Raw genomic sequence first — 18,513 nt, 5'->3', positions numbered from 1 at the left:
AAAAAAAAAAAAAAAAAAAAAAAAAAAAAAATCCTAAAATTTTCACCAATTTTAAGGAAAATAAGGAATGGATTGGAGCCAGCCTGGCAAATGCCAAGTTAAAAAAATAAATAAATAAAAAACCCAATAAAAGAAAACAAAAAAAAACCAAAACTGGAAAAATGCAGGAATGGAATTGGAAGGACAAATATTTCAGGGACTTCTTCAAGAACATGACAGATTTTGCGTGAACTAAGGAACGGTTGATATAAAAATTAATTTTTATATCAATTTAGAATAATCCACTCTCATCCTTCCCAAAATATCTCAAATTATGGGATGCCAATCCCTGCCCTCCAAGGAAAAATATCTTTTCCCTGGTTAGATTTTGATTTAAAGGAATTTTTTGCAGTGATTATTTTTTCCCTTTTGGGTTGAATTTTTTATTATTTACTGACCTGGCTTTTAGTGAAAGGGAAAAAAAAACCCAACTAAGCAAGGAAAAATGCCCAGAAATAAACTGGGAAAGGTAAATTTCCAGGAGTTTTGGAAGCTGCACAAAACTTGGCATCCTAAAAGTGTCACCTCACAATGCTCCTCATTTCTTGTGTTTTTTTCAAGGAAGAAATGTGGTTTCTGAGAAAAAACTGTATTTTTTCAAGGAAAAAAAAAACAACATTTTTTTCCAAGAATAAAATGCAGGTTTTTTCAAGGAAAAACTGTTTCCTCAAGGAAAACAGGGAACTAAACCAGGTTATCAAGGAGGGATAAAACACTGAGAATAAAAGGATCTGAGTGATGGCAAGGGAAGAATATTCCTGATGTCCATCCAACCCCATTGACCCAAGTTTTGCGTGGACTATTGAGGTTAAGAAATCAAGGGCAAGAAATCGAGGTTCAGAAACACCGAGATTTAGAAACTGAGAATAAGAATCTGAGGGTAAGAAATTAAAGAAATTGAGAGTAAGAATTTGAGGGCGAAAAATGGAGAGTAAGAAATCGAGGTGAAGACAATGAGGTTAATAAATTAAGATTTAGAAACTGAGATTTAGAAATTATGATCAAGGGAATGAGGTAAAGGAACTGAGATGAGGAAATCTAAGTTTAAGAAATATGAGATGAGGAAATTGAGGTTAAGAAATTTAACTTCTGAGCTGAAAAATGACAAAATTGGGTGTTCAGAGATCCCAACCACCTTCACCACCCACACCCTGACAAACCCCCGTTATCGAGGGCTCTGCCGAGCCGTATTCCCACTGTGGATTGATTTAGGATCTCCATCCTTTGGGGGAAGGTTTTGAGCCCCGTTTCTCAACCCTTGCTGTGTCTGTCTGTCTTCTGCTGCCAGCGATGAAGACAACAAACCTCTTCCCAACAGCCAGACCTCGCTGGATGGGACGATAAAGCAGCAGGAGAGCGACGACAGCTTGGTGGACTACGGAGAAGGGGGAGAGGGCCAGTTCAACGAGGACGGCTCCTTCATCGGCCAGTACACGGTCAAGAAGGACAAAGAGGAGACCGAGGGCAATGAGAGCTCCGAGGCCACGTCCCCCGTCAATGCCATTTATTCCTTGGCATAGCAAAAACACCGGGAAAAAAACTCCCGCAACCCACGGGGTTCGGAGCGGCCGGGGGTTCCGCTGGCAGCCGCCGTCGCCGCTGCCTCCGACAGGAAAGGGAATCAAGCGAGGACTTAAAAAAAAAAAAAAAAAAAAAAAAAACAAAAAAAAATAGAGAAAAAAATATTAAAATAGTAAAAAAAAAATTTAAAAAAATAAAGGGAAAAAAAAGAAAAAATTCCAAGCAACCAGGCAGCCCAGGCGGCCGCCGGCGCCATTTATCCTTAGCAATGAGCCAACGGCAAAGAGCGCGCGGGGAGGGAGCCAGAGCAGGAATCGGGGCTGAGCTGGAGCGGCTGGAGGGAAGGAGATGCTCGAGCTGCTTCCCAGTTTGGGGTTGCTCCCCAGTTTGGGTCTGCTCCCGTGTTTCAGAGTTGCTCTCCCATTTTGGGGCTGCTCCTCAGTTTTTGGGTCGCTCCCCAGTTTTGGGGTTGCTCCCCTGTTTTTGGGTTGCTCCTTAGTCTTGGGGCTGCTCCTCAGTTTGGGGTTGCTTCCCAATTTGGGGTTGCTCCCCTGTTTCAGGGCTGCTCCTCAGTTTTAGGGCTGCTTCCCAGTTTGGGGCTGCTCCCCAGTTTTGGGATTGCTCCCCCGTTTTGGGGTTGCTTTGCTCCCCAGTTTGGGGCTGCTCTTCATTTTGGGGTTGCTTCCCAGTTTTGGGGTTGTCCCCAGTTTTGGGGTGCCTCAGTGCCAGTCCGGAGTGGCCCTGTGTTGGGCTCGGCTCCCCGAGGCTTTTTTTTTTTGGTTCTTTTAGGATGGCGCTCCAACTTTTTGGGTTTAATTTTTCCAGGAAGGTTCTGGATCAGAGGGGAGGGGGGAAAGAAATCAAAGAAATTTGGGAAGATAAAGAGGGGTGAGAGGGGCCTGGGCAGAACAAAGGCATGGAAGGAGGAAAGGGGTGAATTTTGGGGTGAAAACACCGAATTATTGAGCCGCCCATCCTCACGGCAGCACCTTGCCCATAACCTCTCCCAGAAAACCCTCCTTCCTGAAAAAACCTATGCAGGGAAGAGCAGGTCCCCACCACCTCCCTCAGCACCGGGATTTGTCCGTGCTGAGGCTGGGAAAACCCACAGGGATCTCATCCCCCATTCCCACCGAGCTCCGGAGCATCCCAGGAGGAGAAGAGGTTGTGGAGAAACTTTTGGAATTTGTGGAAGGACAGGGAGGAGCCTCTCCCCTGCCGAGCCTGGGGTAACAGCACCACGGACAAAACCTCTTTTGGGTTTAAATTTGCTTTGTTGGGATTTTTGAGGGGTGGAGCTGCCCCCCCCACCTCACACCTGCTTTCTTTTCAAGGCAACTCCATAAATCCTATGTAGCAAAGAGCGCCTGGAAGCAGGAGCAGGATCAGAATAGGACGAGGAGACCGGAATGTTAAACAAAAAAAAACAATCCAAGCCAACTGGTGAGGATGGAAAAAAACCCCTGGGATCGGGTGGAAGGATTCGGGGCAACACCATGAGGAAGGAATGCCGGACTGAAATCCACACCTCCGCAGGCACCGGGATGAGCCGGACGGACGCTGTTTTTCCCACTAAATCCCCTCGTCCTTTCTGACAGTGGCCTTTCCCCCCTCCAACACTCAGCCAAGCCACCGTGGGACCCCCATCCTGCCTGGAGACTCCCAGGATTTCAGTGACCCCCCGTCCACCCCCACCCCGAGCACTCCCTCACATGCCTTACACAGCTTGGGACTTCCCAGGGAGTCACTCCAAGGATGCTCTTCCCACTCCGCTTCCGCGCCCCTGACGGCCTCGGATCCACCCGAGCAGTAGGAATGGGATATCTGGGAGCGTTCCCAGCTCTCCCAGCATGGATCAGGGTAGAAGGCAGGGATTCCTTAAGGACTGTGTCCCGTGAATCCTCCCACTTCCTGCACTTTTGAAACCAAAGGTACCTTCGAGGAGAGATCGGGTTTCTTTTGGAAAAGATGGATTTTCGGATGGATTTTCCTTTAGTTTCTTTTTTGGTTTGTTTTTTGTTTTTTCCCCTGAGGACAATGGAAGTTTTTATGGATGGGATGCAATGGGATTCGTGCAGTTATTTCTGCTCTGGAGATATGTCAGTGACAGGGATACTCCCACTGCTATGGATTGTGGAGAGGGACTTTTCCCACATCCCGATGGATTCCTTGAAGAGCCAGCACCAGGCTGACAGGAGAGATGGATGCAAATTAATCCAATGCAAATGCCTTCCTTAAAATAATAATTATCATTTATCTTGGTCGTCTTCTGTGAGAGGTCAAACATGAGGTGAAGATGGAGCTCGTGGGGTTGGATTTAGTGACCTTAAAAAGTCCCTTCCCACGCAAATTGTTCCATGGAACCAATGGCAAAGTAATTCCAGGGTTTAGGTCGGGGTCAGGAGGCAGAGCCCCCTCATAGAGCTGGGGGAGCTGTCCCAGGGATGTCCCTTGTCCATCACCTCCTGCCAGGAGCCTCCAGCCGTGTCCCCTGGCAGGGACAGCCCCGTTGTGACCCTCAGTGTGGACACAGCCATGCCCCGATCCCACTCCTGCTGCCCATCCTGCTCGGGACAGCGGCTCCCGGCATTCCATCCAGCTTTTAGGTAAACACCTCCCAGGCCAGAGGTGACAGAGCCCCTGGGATGGGGACAATCCCATTCCCAGAGGTGACAGAGCCCCTGGGATGGGGACAATCCCATTCCCAGAGGTGACAGAGCCCCTGGGATGGGGACAATCCCATTTCAAAAGGGGACAGAACCACTGGGATGGGGACAATCCCATTCCCAGAGGTGACAGAGCCCCTGGGATGGGGACAATCCCATTCCCAACCCATTCCCAACTCCCAGCTGAGTTTGGGCAACTCCCTGCTCAAGGTCTGCTGGGAATGAGAAACAAATCCAGCCTCTGGATCTGGGATCTTCCCATCTCTCCCAGTCCTCGCTGCTGCCAGGGACCACAAACATCTCCAAACCTCTGGAAATGAGGCCAGGATTTTGGGAAGCAGGTCCGTGCTGGGTGTCCATGATGTGCCATTCCCATTAAAACCAGTATCCCTGGACCACCTCATGCCTGAGGAAACCTCTCAGCATCCCTTTGGAAAAGGAGGAATGGGAAGGAGCTGGACTCTACCCAACCTTATCCCAAATTTCCTCATACAATTCCCAGTCCTACCCCCACGTTACTTTGAGTAATGAGAAGAGGGAGGAGATGCAGAGGTGCACAAAAAACTCGGTGTAAGTTACTCACAGCCCTGTCTCAGCTCTGTGCCAAAATTACTCAACATTTTTAAGGTTTAGCAAAAACTCTGATATTTCTTCTAAAATTTCCCCCTGAAGCTTTGGAGCCCAAACAAAACTCAGGCTAAAAACTCATCCTGAGCTTCTCATATTTTACTCCTTTGAGTAAAGTCCAATGTTCACATGGGGAGAAAAGCCCTGACCCCAAACCTTCCACAGCACTCACAGGGTGACCCCACAGATCCCAAAACCCCAGGCAGGGCTGGGATGAACCCACACCATGTCCCAGGAGTATCCCTGGAGAAGGAGATGGATGGATGGAGAATCCGCACGAGGATTTGTGGTGCTGAGGGATCTTCCCCACCCTGCTCCTGATCCCATTCCTTGGGAGCTGCTCTGCTGCTCCATTTCCTTTCCAGAAGGGACATCCCGGTCACCTCCTGTCCTGATTCCTTTGGTGACCCCCAGGGTTAGCAGGGATGGTCCCATTCCCATCACAGGCACCACGATCCTTCCCTGGGATCTGCACAACCTCTCTGGGACAGGGAACTCTTCGAGTTCTCCAGAAGAAAGAATCCTTTCTTCATCAACAGTTTAAATTAGGAGCCTACTTCTCCTTCATCAGTAAAAAGGGAAGAGCCAGACCCAAAACTCCAACACCAGACCCCAAATTCCAGAGCCAGACCCCCAATTCCAGCACCAAACCCCAAATTCCAGCACTCTCAGGAGGTGAGCTCAACCCCAAACATGTAGATTTGTCCTGTTCCTACAACATTCTGAGCCAACTCCTCATCCATGTCCTGGAGATGAATCCAGGCTCCATCTCAGTTCCAGGGACCTCCCTGGCACCCAGCCTTGGGACAGCTGATGGGAACACCAGGAATTCGGGATACAAGGACAGTGCTGTGCTTCCCTGATCTGGAGGCTGCTCCCGTTCTCCCTGAGGTGACAAAACCAGCGGGAAAAGCTTGGAAATCAAAAATCCTGCTTGGAGAAACCTGGACATGCTGTCCTTGCTGCCAGCATTGCCCTCCTGGAGGTGACAGATCCCAAATCCAGGTGTCACCGATGAGCCGGGAGATCCAGCAGGAGCTGGGGGAGAGCAGGAGGGAGAAGGGAAGAGCTGGGCAGTGTCACCCAGGGCCACCTCAGCGCTCACCTTGGCCACGCCACCAACTTTTCCTGGCACATCCCAACGGCACTGCCCATCCTGGCACATCCCAAACCCTCTCCTGGTCACACAAGTCCCAAGCAGAGCTGCAAGTGCCACCTGCGACGTCACCTCCTCCTCGGCCCAGGCTTTCGTTGTACCTGCAGCCACCAAGATTTCAGTTAAGCAATAAAAAAAAATTAAAAAAAAAATTAAAATCAACCTTAAGGGGAAAAAAAACAATATAACTTATTAAGGGGGAAAAAAAAACCACAAAAAAAAGACAAAAAAAAGAGACACCTCCTATTTCTTGCACTAAAAGCTGTTTTATTAACGAGAATAATGATGTTTTTCTGGTCCTCACAACGCCACCCATGGCATCAGTAGCGCCCCTCACCTCTGTCTCCGTGTCCTCGCATCGGGCATTGGGGTTTGGTTGTTTGACATTGTCTAAACCCCGCGTCAAACCCCCAAAATTCCGTGTCAACCCCCAAATCCCATGCCAAACCCCGAAATTCATGTCAACCCCTCCCCCCAAATTCTATGTCGCACCCCTAAAATTTCGTGTCAAAGCCACGAAATTCATGTCAAGCCCCAGAATTCTGTGTCAAATCTCCAAAGTTCCGTGTCAAGCCCTCAAATTCCATGTCAAACCCCAAAATTCTATGTTAGACCCACAAATTCCATGTCAAACCCCTCAAAATTCTGTGTTAACCCCCCAAAATTCTGTCAGACCCCCAAACTTCCATGTCAACCCCTCAAAATTCCATGTCAACCCCTCAAAATTCCATGTCAAATAACAAAAATCCTGTGTCAACCAAAATTCCTTGCCAGCTCCAAAAATCCCATGTCTACCACCCGAAATCCCATGTCAACCCTTGAATTTCCATGTCAATCCCCCAAAATTCTGTCATTTCTGACATACAAAATTTCCTTGTCAGAACCCCAGAATTCTATATCACCCCCTCCAAATCCCATGTCAATCCCAAAATCCCGTGTCAGACTCCCAGAATCTCACATCAGATCCCCAAAATTTCACATCAGACGCCCAGACTAGAGTCCTCCCTCCAAAACATCATTTTAAACGTCCGTTCCTCCCTCTCACACCTGACAGAAAGTACCAGGACTGTTTTGTTTTCATTTTATTTGTAAATATCTCGCGGTCCGTCCGTCTGTCCTCTCTGTCCAACCTCCCGGCTGGTCTCAAGTATCCTGTGTATTTATTTGCCTTTTTTTTTTTTTTTTAAAGCAAAAAATTTAAATAAATAAATAAAAAATAATAAGAAAAAAACACCACCTTTGCGTTAACCCCACCTGTTCCAGTGAGAAATGTAAAGCTGAGGCTGTAAAAATTCAGTTTCCAGCGAGATTTATGGGCTAGAACGGGGAAAATAGAGTTTTAATTGAAGGACTTCTAAACCAACTGCATGAGAGATGAGAGAAGGCCAAACTACTCAGATATCTTTTTTTTTTTTTTTTTTTTGAATCACTGTAAAAAAAGGAAAAAAAAAGAGAAAAAAAGACTGGATTTTTTTTTTTTTTGTATAGAGAAAACACTAAACATATAATAAAACATGGTTCAAAACTCATGCTGAGCCTGAGAGTCATTCCCATCGAATTCCAAGAAAGAAATTGGAGCAGATCCTGATCCTTGGCATTCCCAAAATTCCCCACCTGACCAGGAAGGGAGGATATTGAGAGTGGTGCTGGATCAGCTCTGGGTCCCATCCAGAACCAGACCCTGAATTGTGCCGGTCCTCGACATTCCCAAAATTCCCTTCCTGGCCAGGAAAAGAGGATCCTGGGTCAGCTGGATCAGCTCTGGGTCCTCTCCAGAACCAGAACCTGGATTGTGCCGGATCTTGGCATTCCCAAAATTCCCAACCTGACCAGGAAGGGACCAGCTGGATCAACTCTGGGCCCTCTCCAGAACCAGAACCTCGATTGTGCAGGTCCCCAACATTCCCAAAATTCCCAGCCTGAACAGGAAAGCAGGATGCTCAGGGGCAGCACTGCATCCTCTCCAGCACCATTTTCAGCCCCCAAACCCTCGGGAAGCACAGGGGGAGAAGCTCCCAGGGCTCAGAAAATGTGGGATTGACCCCAGCCCCCCGTTCCTGGCAGCCAAGCGCGGCTCCCGCCGGGATCCATCCCTCTCTCCCAGCCCTTCCTGCCCCGAGGCTCCCGAGTGCTCCTGGTAGAGGCTCCCCGGGGTGGAGAAGGGGCTGAAAGGAGGGGGAGCGACAGAGTAATTTGGTTAATTGAGATGTAATTGCGGCGGGCCCGGCTAAGAGGATGAAGGGCTGAGTGCTTCCTGCTGCAGCGGGGGCTTCTCCCGCCCCGCTCCCAGCTTTTCCAGGAACAGCAGAGAGGGGGAAAAGCACTTTTTGCCCAGTAGAGACATTCCCAGAGCAATGGAGACACCAGCCACCTTCTGTCCGTTCCCCAAAGAAGGATGGAACTGTGGAATTGTGAAATTATGGAATTGTGGAATTGCGCTTGGCTTCTGGTGCAGAAATTCCATCTGGCTGGAACCCGGGGACTCCTCCAGTCCCCCAGTCCCCCATTCCCGCTGCCCGCAGTCGCTGGAAGCACCAAGCCCAAGGTCTGAGCTTCTCTCCTCTGAGCCTCTCCTCTCTCCCAGAATTCCCGTCGGGATTTTTTCCCTCCAGGAGCGGCAGCGGGACCGGGCTGATCCTCGGCGTCGATCCTGGCCAGACGCTCTCGTTGCCGCTTGTTCCTTGCGATGGCCCGGCAGTGACACCGGCACCTCCTCCTCCTCCTCCTCCTCCTCCTCCTCCTCTGCTGCGGGAGGCAGCTCCAGCCTGTTGCCCATTCCCATGGTTGAGTTTTCCCTGCTGGAGCTGGGAATATCCAAGGGATTTCTCACAGAGCGGCCTCCCCAGCCGAGTGCTGTCGCTGCTGTCCCCGTGCTTTGACACCCGCCGGGTCACCGCTGTCCTTGTCACCTGCAGGGTGGCCCTGGAGGAGGCACAGAGCGGAGGGGACAAAGAGCAGGTCCCCGTCCCTCCTCCGGGACAGGACCCTTCCCTCCCATGGGCTTTCCCTCCATCCATCCTTTCCCTGCGGGCCTGGCTCCCGCTCTGTTCGTCCTTTCCTCACCCCAAAACTGGCAGCGGGGAATCCAAACTGGGACAAACTGGGCGAGGGCAAGCGACGCGGGACCCTCAAGCCCCTCTCCTGCCCTGGCAGCGGGAGCTTTGTCAATCAATAGAGACACTAATGCCTTAATTACTTTTCTCTAATTGCAGCCCATTAACCCGCGGCCAGCCCCGGCGCCCGCCGATCTCCCGACATCATGAACAGTTCTAGGCTGGAGCTGGAAGGGCCCGAGGGTCCCTGGCAAATTCCAAACCCTCGGTTCCCACCAGCACGGGCACCCTCGGGGGTCCCGGAGTGTCCCTGTCACCTCCTGTCCCTGTCACATCCCCTCGCGTCCCTCCCCCGGCAGCCCAAGACGAGTCGGGAGCTGCGGATCTTCCCAGGAAAATCCCCCTCGGGCAAATCCTGAGCCCCCCGGGACACAGCCCCGGCCAAAAGCGGCTCTGGGCACACCCAAAAACCCAAAGGTGACCCAAAGGTGACCACGATGTCACCCCCGCGCCGTCGCTGTGAGGAATCCCTGTCGGGGACCACCCACGCCAACCGGAGCATCCCAAAATTTGGCCGTGCAGGGATTTCCTCGGCTCGAGTCTCATCCTTGGGTGTCTACAGACACAGAAACGCGCGGATTTCCATGGATAGATTGTGTAATTATGGATCGATTGTGTAATCCATGGATATATTTAGGCACGGGGGGGGTGCACACACCCAGACCCACACAAGGATTGGGGGCCCTGGGGCTGCTCCCACCCCACAGCGAGGGAGTCAGACCCCTCCAGGTCCCCCCTGGCCCCACACCTACTCCGGCCCCAGGGACAGCAGCAGCCGAGGGGGCTCTGCCGGAGGGCGCAGCCGGAGGGAGAAGCAGTGGGATGAATTATGCATCATGATGGTGATGATGATGATGATGATGCCGCTCTGCCTGCCCGCCTGCTCCTTGCGCTGTGGCGAGCGAGGTAAAAGCAGGGGAGGGGAAAAAAAAAAAAAAAAAAAAAAAAAAAGATAAAAAAAAATTTCCCCTTCTCCAGGGAGCGGCGTGGTGGTTGGCAGCGAGCGAGGGAGCGCGCACGCAAGGAGGGAGGAGAGGGAGGAGCACATCCTAATGCAGAGATGCTGCAGTGGCTTTGGGCACACACATCCACACTCGGCCAGCCACCAGCCGAGCTCTGCCTCGCAGCCCAGCCCCCGGCAGCCGCCAGGCCCCGCGGGCCCCCGGCTGATGCCCACGCTGCCCTCCCGCTCCAGGTAAGCTCTTCGTTCATCCCGGAGCGATGGAGAAGGCTCCGGGTGTCTCAGGGCATCATTCTCCGACTCCCGGTCCGCTCCGGCCGTGGGGGACACTGCGGGGTCCCGCTGGGTTCCGGAGGGTCGGGGACGGGAGCTGGGGGTGGTTCGGGCATTCCGGGAGTGGAGTTGGGAGCAGGGTGGGGGGACCGCGGAGGTGGCACTTGTGGCAGCGAGGCGCGGCCGAGGTCAGGGCGGCTGTCAGCAGAAATGTCTCTTCAGGGAAAAAAATCGGGGAATATTTCGGTTCTCAGCGATTGTCGCGAGGTTTTTCCCGGCGCGTTCTGGCCCGAGGCACTTCGGGAGCGCGCTGGTGGGGTCGGGCATCTCCAGCGTGCTTGGAGGGGGGATCCACAGGGGGTTCTGCTGCCCAAAAGTACTTCAGCAGCCCCAGAATGAGCTGGCAGAGCCCTGAGCAGCCCCAGAGTCTCCTCTCCAGGGAGGGAGCGCCAGGAACGCCGTGGTGTCCCGATTCCCCTTCCCGAGGGCAGATCCCAGGGGAGGGCTGGGGTATGGGGGTGCTCCGGGGGCATTTGTGCGCCTGGGGCTGTTCCAGGGGCTGTGCAAAGCCACGGATCCATTCCCACCCCATTCCCCGTGGGCACGGGGGGCACCCCACAATCAGGGCTGCTCCTGTTCCCAGAGGGATGGACGCTGGCATGGGGTAGCAGCCGGGGGGGGGGTGGGCAGGGAAAGCTGGGGGGGATTCCTGGGGCTCCTTCTCGTGTCTTCAAACTCCTCGGGCTCCGTCCTCACCCCCACCCACGCTGACCCCAAAACTGCCCCGGGCTCTGCTGGGAGCCCCCCGCGTTATTCCCGCGGCTGGGCCGGGCCGTGTTCCCGGGAGATCGTGTCTCTCCCAGGAAAACACCGGTTGCTGTGAGGATGGGAGGCAGCAGCCCGGAGCTGGGAGAAATCCCAAGGCTTTCCCAGAGCCCGAGCTCGGCCCTGCTCCTCCCAGGAACATCCATGAGGAATAGTGAGGGCGCAAAGCTGGAGCACGGGGTGTTGCAGGAGATTTAGGATCAAAAAATGAACGTTTCCTGGCTGGATATTTGAGATTTAGCACAGAGAAGCGATCCTAAAAGCCTCTTGCTTTGCTCAGCAGGGAATCCCAAACTTTCCAGAAATAACTGAGCTTTCCAAGGAGCGGCTCGGAATTCCCAAAAACTCCAGAAAATGGGAGATGGGGGGTCCTGTCCAGCCCAGCTGCACCTGGGGCTCAGGTAGAGCGAGACAAAGAGTTTCCAAAGCTCCTCCCCACCCTTTGATTAATTCCCACAAAACAGAAGCGGCCACTCTTATCCCTTTGGAATATTTGCAGAGGATTTGATGGTCTGGGTTAGGATTTTCTCCGCGGATTTACCACAAATAAACCATAAAGAGCACAAAACCCAAATCGTGCCGTTAGGATTTCACCCCATCAGCAGCCCATGCAAACGGGAATCCACCTGGAGCTGGCTTGGAAATGGCCAAAATCCGAATTATCCATGAAATATTTGAGGAAAGGCTGAGCCCTGCCGGGGTTTCTCTCCTCGTGGCACTTTGTCCCTGTCGCTGGCGGTGTCACCACCTCCGGAGTGTGAGGTTCGAGCCCACGCAGGCACCTGGAGCTCATCGCGCCCCCGGGGATCTCCCGGCAGCTCCGGGAGCCGCTCCCGGCTCAGCCGGGCGGGGCCGCGCGTCCCCGGGATGGGGCCGGCTCCGATCCCTGCGCGGAGCTCGGGATGGGGGCTCGGGAAGGTTGGGATGGGGTTTTCATGGAGATTGGGTGGGGGTTTAGAGAGTTGAACGTGGGGTTTTCAGGGAGATTGGGATGAGGTTCTCAGGGACTTTGGGATAGGGTCTCAGGGAGTTGGGGGTGGGGGTTTCCCCATCTCCCACGGGTTTGCTCAGTGCAGTTCTCCACCTGCACAAAATCTCTTCTCCTGAACCCCAGATCTTTCCTTTTCCACGACAAACACCCCCGGTGCGGTTGTAAAATCCAGGCTCCCACTGGGATGATCCAAGGGACATTCCCACCCGGAGCTGGCTGTGAATCCCAGCCCCAGCCGTGCCCAGCAATCCTGCTCCTAAATTAGGACATTTATTATTTACTGGGCATCTTGGACATCCCTAAAACCAGGAGGCACCAGGAAAAATCTGTTTAGCGCTGATCCTTGTCAAGGCTGGGAATGTCTGGAGCCCGAATCCCAAACCCACGGGCAGGAGAGAAGCTTGAACACGGGGATGGAGCATCCCAAGGAGTAAAACAAACCCGGCACCACCGCTGGGAGCAGCTGCAGATTCCCGAGGGGCGATTTGAACTCCAGGGTCCCCTCGGGGGTGCTGCCTCGCCCCAGTATAACCAGTACAAGCACCCAGCAGTGCACTGGGAGGGCTGAGGAGCTCCGTGAGATTCCCCCAAACTCGAAAACCTTGGGATGGTTCTTGCTGCTGGATCAGGGCTTCCCTTTCCAAGCCCTTCTCCAGGAGGTTTCCCGAGTTCTCCGCTCGTTTTTCCCGGCTCCCGGGAGTTCTTCCAGCGGCGGGGAGGGGCTGGAGCAGGTAGGAGCTATTTATACCTGAGCCACATCACCGCGCCGCGGCTCTGACGCCACCGGAGCGCGAGAGGGAGGGCGGGATAGTCCCGGCTTTAGGCTGAGCTTCCCGGAGCTGATCCGGGCCTGGAGAAGGCAGCGGGAAGCGGGAATGGGGAGGTTTAGTTTGGGAAAGGGAGCTCAGCTCCGTGCTCGCTGCCTGAAATCCCTCCCGGTCCAGAGGGAGTAGGAGGAACAGCGGGAATTTTCCCGGGAAAAGGGAACATAGGCGGCACCGGGAATGTGCCTGTGGGAGCACGAACCGGGATTTGGGGCCGACATCGCGTCCCATGGTCACAGAATTGCATCGCAAGAGCAAAAAAACCCCAGTCCCATCCCATGTAATTCCCGAATTCCTGCTGGATTCACTCCTGCTTGGATTTTCAGACATTCCCAGCGTCATTCCAGCTGCTCTGGGCTGAGCTTTCCATTGGAACTCGAGTCTGGAGGGAGGGTTAAGCCTGGCTTAACACCAGGGCCGGGGTTGGGGGGTGGGGAATTCCCTTTCCAAAATTCCCCCATCCCGAGGGGCTGGAGATCCATGGAAAAGTCTCCTGGCTCGTTCTGCAGGTCCCCTTCACTTTGTCACCTGCCCCAAGGCTTTGGCTCAGGGCTGGGCCACCCAGGGCTCCCGAGGTCCCACCAGAGGTGGCCCAAACCCAGAATCCTCAGGATCTCCAGCTCCAAAACCCCGGGAACTTTTCAAGGGATATTCGCGTAGTTCAGGTAGGATTCCCATCACCCCCGGGAAGCACCGTGGAGAGAGACGGGAAGGGGCTTGTTTGGCGAGGAAAAAGATCATTAAAACATGAAATAAAATAAAAATAAAATATGAAAACGAAAATGATAACGACAATGATAATGTTAATTTTTAAAGGGTAACGCACTCACTGCAAAGCTCGGATGTAAAATTCACTCTGCCCAGAGCAGGAAAGTCCCACTCATAACTAAATACCTCTTTTTAAATTCACAATTCGCTTTTACCCCCAAGCCCACCCCGCCCACTCCCCTTTCCATGTGCGGGACCAAAGACACCTCCCGGCTTTGTCTCCCGCACAAAGGGAGGGTTTGGAGCCGAAGGAAACTCCCCCCGAGCCCTGCGGAGCTGCGACCCGCGGGGCTGTGGCCAATTATTCGGGAAAAGCACTTCCAGGAGCAGGGAAAGCAGGGAACGGCCGGAGATCCAGCTGGGATCAGAGCCGGGAGCAGAGGGAGTGGCTGTGCCCAGGGGGAAGCCAGACCTGGAAAGTTGGTCCTTATCAAGGCCGATGTGTTCTAAATAAATCAATTAATGGCGATTTATTTTAAAACGATCGATTTTAAATTGTCGATCTATGGTTATCAGTGTAAGACTCGGCAGTGCTGACAAGGGGCTGGTGCGGGGTGAGAGCAGCTGGCTCATCCCATGGATCCCATCCCATGGATCCCATCCCATGGATCCCATCCCACGGATCCCACCCCATGGATCCTATGGATCCCATGGATCCCATCCCATCCCATCCCATCCCATCCCATCCCATCCCATCCCATCCCATCCCATCCCATCCCATCCCATCCCATCCCATCCCATGGATCCCATGGGCAGGACAGAAGGACACGGGACACTCCAGGAATGTTTTGGGGACACATCTTGTAGCTAGGGACCCTGGCATTGTGTCCCAACCCCCACGAGCGCAGTTTTGGGTCTGTTTGGGGTGACAGAATCTCCCCCCCCCCTCCACCCAGGACCCCAAGCCCCTCTTTTGGTCCTCATTTGGAATTTTCCTTGCTCAGGATGGGTTTGGAGTGGCCCAGAATTCCTGCAGGATCTGGAGCCACCGACAGATCTGAGCCCAAAAAAAGCTCTGGGATGGGCTGAATGCAGAGTTTTCCTTTCAATCCGTCCCTGATTTCCAGGAGGACAAACCCGTGACAATGAACCCGTTTGTACCTCCCCAGCCACGCTGTGCTGGGACGGACACGATGTTCCCAGCCTTGGGAAGGTTCTGAGACTCAGGATCCAGGGAACATCACACACCTGCCCTTTCCAGCTTTAGCCACGATCCCAAATAAAAAGAGGCACAGGAGGAATTCCAGCCTGGCCCTTCTCCGGAGCGATCCTTCCCTGGGGAATGCTGCGGCAGAAGGAGCTGCCCCACTTAATCCCAAATGCTCCTCTGGTGGCTGAGTGCAGGAGATGGAATTACACTGATTTATCCCGGTAATGGATAGTGCTGGATGTGGCATCTCCTGCCAAAATCCACCCCTGATCTCCCCAAAATCCCGCTGGGATCATCCTGCAGAGGATGCAGCTCCACAGTCAGAGCTGTGGGTGCTGTTCCAGGCCGTTCTCCTCTCCCAGCACCCCTCAGAATCTCCCTGAGCTCTCCGACTCTTCCTCCCCGCTGATGGAGCACTCCCAGATGCCGGAGCTCCAGAGGGAAGGGATAATGCGGAGTTTTCCATCCCGCCTCGCTGCCGGAGGTATCGGTGACAGCCTCCATTAGCGGCGGTGATAGATCCCCTTTCAGGACACCAGAAGGCTCTCGAGTGACTGTCAAAATACCCCGGGAAGAGGGAAAAAAAACCAGCTCCCTGTGGCCCTTCCCTAATTAGGGATGAGAGCAAGGCTCAATATCCAGTGCAGAGTGCTCCCGAGCTTTGGGCTGGATCCAGGATCAGGAACTGGGGGTCAGATCCAGGATCAAGAGATCGGGATCGGATCCAGGATCAGGATCTGGGGGTCGGATCCAGGATCAAGAGATCGGGATCGGATCCAGGATCAGGGGGTCGGATCCATGATCAGGAGCTGGGGGTCGGATCCATGATCAGGAGCTGGGGGTCGGATCCAGGATCAGGAGCTGGGGGTCGGATCCAGGATCAGGAGCTCGGGGTTGTGGCTCTGGAGGTGCCCCAGGTGTCCCCAGGTGTGACCTGGGAGCAGCCGCCCCTCAGGCACAATCTGAGGGTGACACTTTGGTGACAAAGGCAATGGGGACCATGAAAAACGGGATCCCAGGGGATTGTCTCATCCAACCCGGAATTGTAGAATTATTTGGAGAAATTCCTGTTCCTCCCGCATGTCTTTGTTATTCCTGGAGCTGTTCCTGGCTCCCATATCCCGGATTTTTTACCCAGTTAAAGCACGGGAAGCGCTGGGGTTGGATTTAAAAAGGGAAAACGGGAAAACAGCCGCATCTCCCTATTCTCCCTCACAAGAACCGCACCAGGATCCCCCTCAGCAGCTCCGCACATCCCACCTGCCGTGCTCCCGCTTCCCGCAGGGTTTTGGGAACAAAAACCTGGGCAGGAGGTTCTGAAGAGGTGGAGGGATGGACACGGGGGAGTGAGGAGGGGAAATGTGGGGACTGAAAGGGACCAGAGCAGATGGGAAGAGCGGGGTGGGAAAAGGGAAGCGGCAGAAGCGGGATGGGAGCCGCGATTTGCATCCTAAATAATGAATCGGAAAATCATGGAATAATTCCAATCAGCCCGGGAGGAACGCGATCCCAGCCTGGCTTGGCTGCAGCGGGGGAAGCCGGAGGGATTCTGGGGGCTGTGTTCCCATGGAAAGGCATGACAAGAATTCCTCCCCTCATCCCGAGCAGATCCCGGCCCTCGGGACCGTCCCGAGGATTCGCTCTCGCTCAAACACGGCACAAAGTGCTGATAAATCCAGGGAATGGCAGAGAAATTCCCCGAATTTCGGAGCTGCCCCAAAGAGCTCCCACCCCCAGGAGCCAACCCCGACCTCCTGCCGCTGCCTCCTCCGTGTGGAAAGGATTTCAACTGGCAGGGAATGGGTTTCAATGGGATATCGGGGAGGAATTCCTGGCTGTGAGGGCGGGGAGAGGCTGGGATGGAATTCCCAGAGAAGCTGCGGCTGTCCCATCCCTGGAAGTGTCCAAGGCCAGGTTGGAGCCATCTGGGATAGCGGGAGGTGTCCCTGCCCATGGCAGAGGGTGGGATTGGCTTTGAGGTCCCTTCCCACCCAAACCAGTCTGGGATTCCACGAAAAATAACAAAATCCAGCTTTCCCCCTCTCTTCCCTGTTTGTTTTCAAAGTGTGAGGGAAAGGGAACAAAGAAAGCAAAGCTGCAGCCGGAGCCTTCCCAGGCGGGATTCCGGCTCTGGAAACGGGGCTGGAAAAACTCCCGGAGTTTAATTTGCAGCTTCTGCTGCAGGAACGGCTCCACCGCTCCTGCCTCTCGCAAACCCCGGAGCCGCAGAGATTTGGAAAAGTCAACTCATTAATTAGCGCAGGGCTGGCATCTCCTGCAGCCCCACAGCGCGCCCGGCTCAAAGCTGCCCCTTGTCCCCAAGGCGGAGGGACAGGCCAGGGGAACAAAGGGACAGTGTTGGCTGCGGGGCCGTGGGCTCGGGACGCTGTTTGGGGCAGGATTCTCGGTGACATCAAGTGACTCCATGTGACCGAGCCACTCCAGGGCTGCTGGAGCGAGCGGCTTCTGCGTGGGAGCGTCTCCCGCCCCGCTGCGCTCCGTCCCCAAATTCCCTGTCCCTGACACAGCTCGTGCCTCTCCCACCAGGAGCTGCCACCTCGTTCTGGCAGCGCTTCCTCCCTGCCCGGCCAGGCGGGATAATGAAGCTCCAGCTTTATTTTGGGGCTTGGCAGGGAACAAAATCCCAGCAGGGCTGAGGGCGGCTGTCCCCTCTGTCCCCTCGTGTCAGTCCCCTCCATCCCCTCTGTCCCGTCTGTCTCCCCTCTCTGTCCCTTCCTGCCTGTCCCCTCTGTCCCTTCTCTGTCCCCTCTCTGTCCTCTCCCTCTTCCCTCTCTGTCCCCCCTCTCTCCCCTCCCCGTGTCCCCTGCCCATCTCCCAGCGCTGGGATCCAGCCCTCAGACTCAGCCAAGACAAAACTCCAGGATTTTGGGATGCTGGTAGCAAAACCTCTGTGGGGTGAGGACACAAAGAGGCCGCGCGGTTCCTGCAGCCCGGAGGGGGCCGGGAAGCGGAGCTGAGCTCCGGCTGCTTGCTCAGGTGCTGCTGCTAATGAGGGACGGGGCTGGGAAGGGGCAGAGCATCCCTTGGGATGGGCTAATCCCTGCTCGGAGGGGCTGGGGGGCGGACAGATGGGCAGGGACAGGAGTGGAAGCAGCACCAGCTGGAGCAGGGGGGATGAGCAGCAGGAGCGACCCAGGAGCTTTTGGCAGCATCTTCAGCTCCTCGCCGGGGTGTTCTGGGGAGGGCAGCGGGAAATGAGGCCCTGCCGGGCTGGGGGGAGAGCTCTGTGCACCGTTCCCCAAGGGTTTGTTAACAAAGAGGGGAAATCCAGCCCAAAATCCCGGCTGGAGTTCGGTGGGAAGAGATGCTGGAGGTGGAGCTGCTCCCACAGAGGGTTTGGGGAGCAGGGGCTGCACAAAGAGCTCAGGGTTTGGTTGGAGGGTTGATTTTTGGGAATGCTTTGGGATCACAGGAGGCTGTGGAGGAGATTGGAAAGGCCATCAGGAAATGTCCTGGCACTTAAAGAGTTTCAATTAGAGATTCCTTTGTCACAGAATCCCCAAATCCTGGAGTGATTTGGGTTGGGAAGGAACTTAAAGCCCACCCAGTGTCACCCCTGCAATGGGCAGGGACACCTT

General features: G+C 54.3%; 1 protein-coding gene across 7 annotated transcripts in view; it reads left to right on the top strand.

Moving 5' to 3' along the window:
* Positions 1–1,986, top strand: part of NFASC (neurofascin) — a 53,687-nt gene extending 51,701 nt beyond the window's left edge. For all 7 annotated transcript variants that reach the window (XM_062509673.1, XM_062509675.1, XM_062509677.1 and 4 more), the window contains one exon: positions 1,328–1,986. In XM_062509673.1, coding sequence (XP_062365657.1) covers positions 1,328–1,559 — 232 coding nt within the window. In that variant the 3' untranslated portion in view covers positions 1,560–1,986. The remainder of the gene's footprint in view (positions 1–1,327) is intronic.
* The last annotated feature ends 16,527 nt before the right edge of the window (positions 1,987–18,513 follow it).

The sequence above is a fragment of the Cinclus cinclus genome, chromosome 27, assembly GCF_963662255.1.
Source record: "Cinclus cinclus chromosome 27, bCinCin1.1, whole genome shotgun sequence".
Classification (NCBI taxonomy): Eukaryota; Metazoa; Chordata; class Aves; order Passeriformes; family Cinclidae; genus Cinclus; species Cinclus cinclus.
This window is presented reverse-complemented; position numbering and strand designations above follow the sequence as displayed.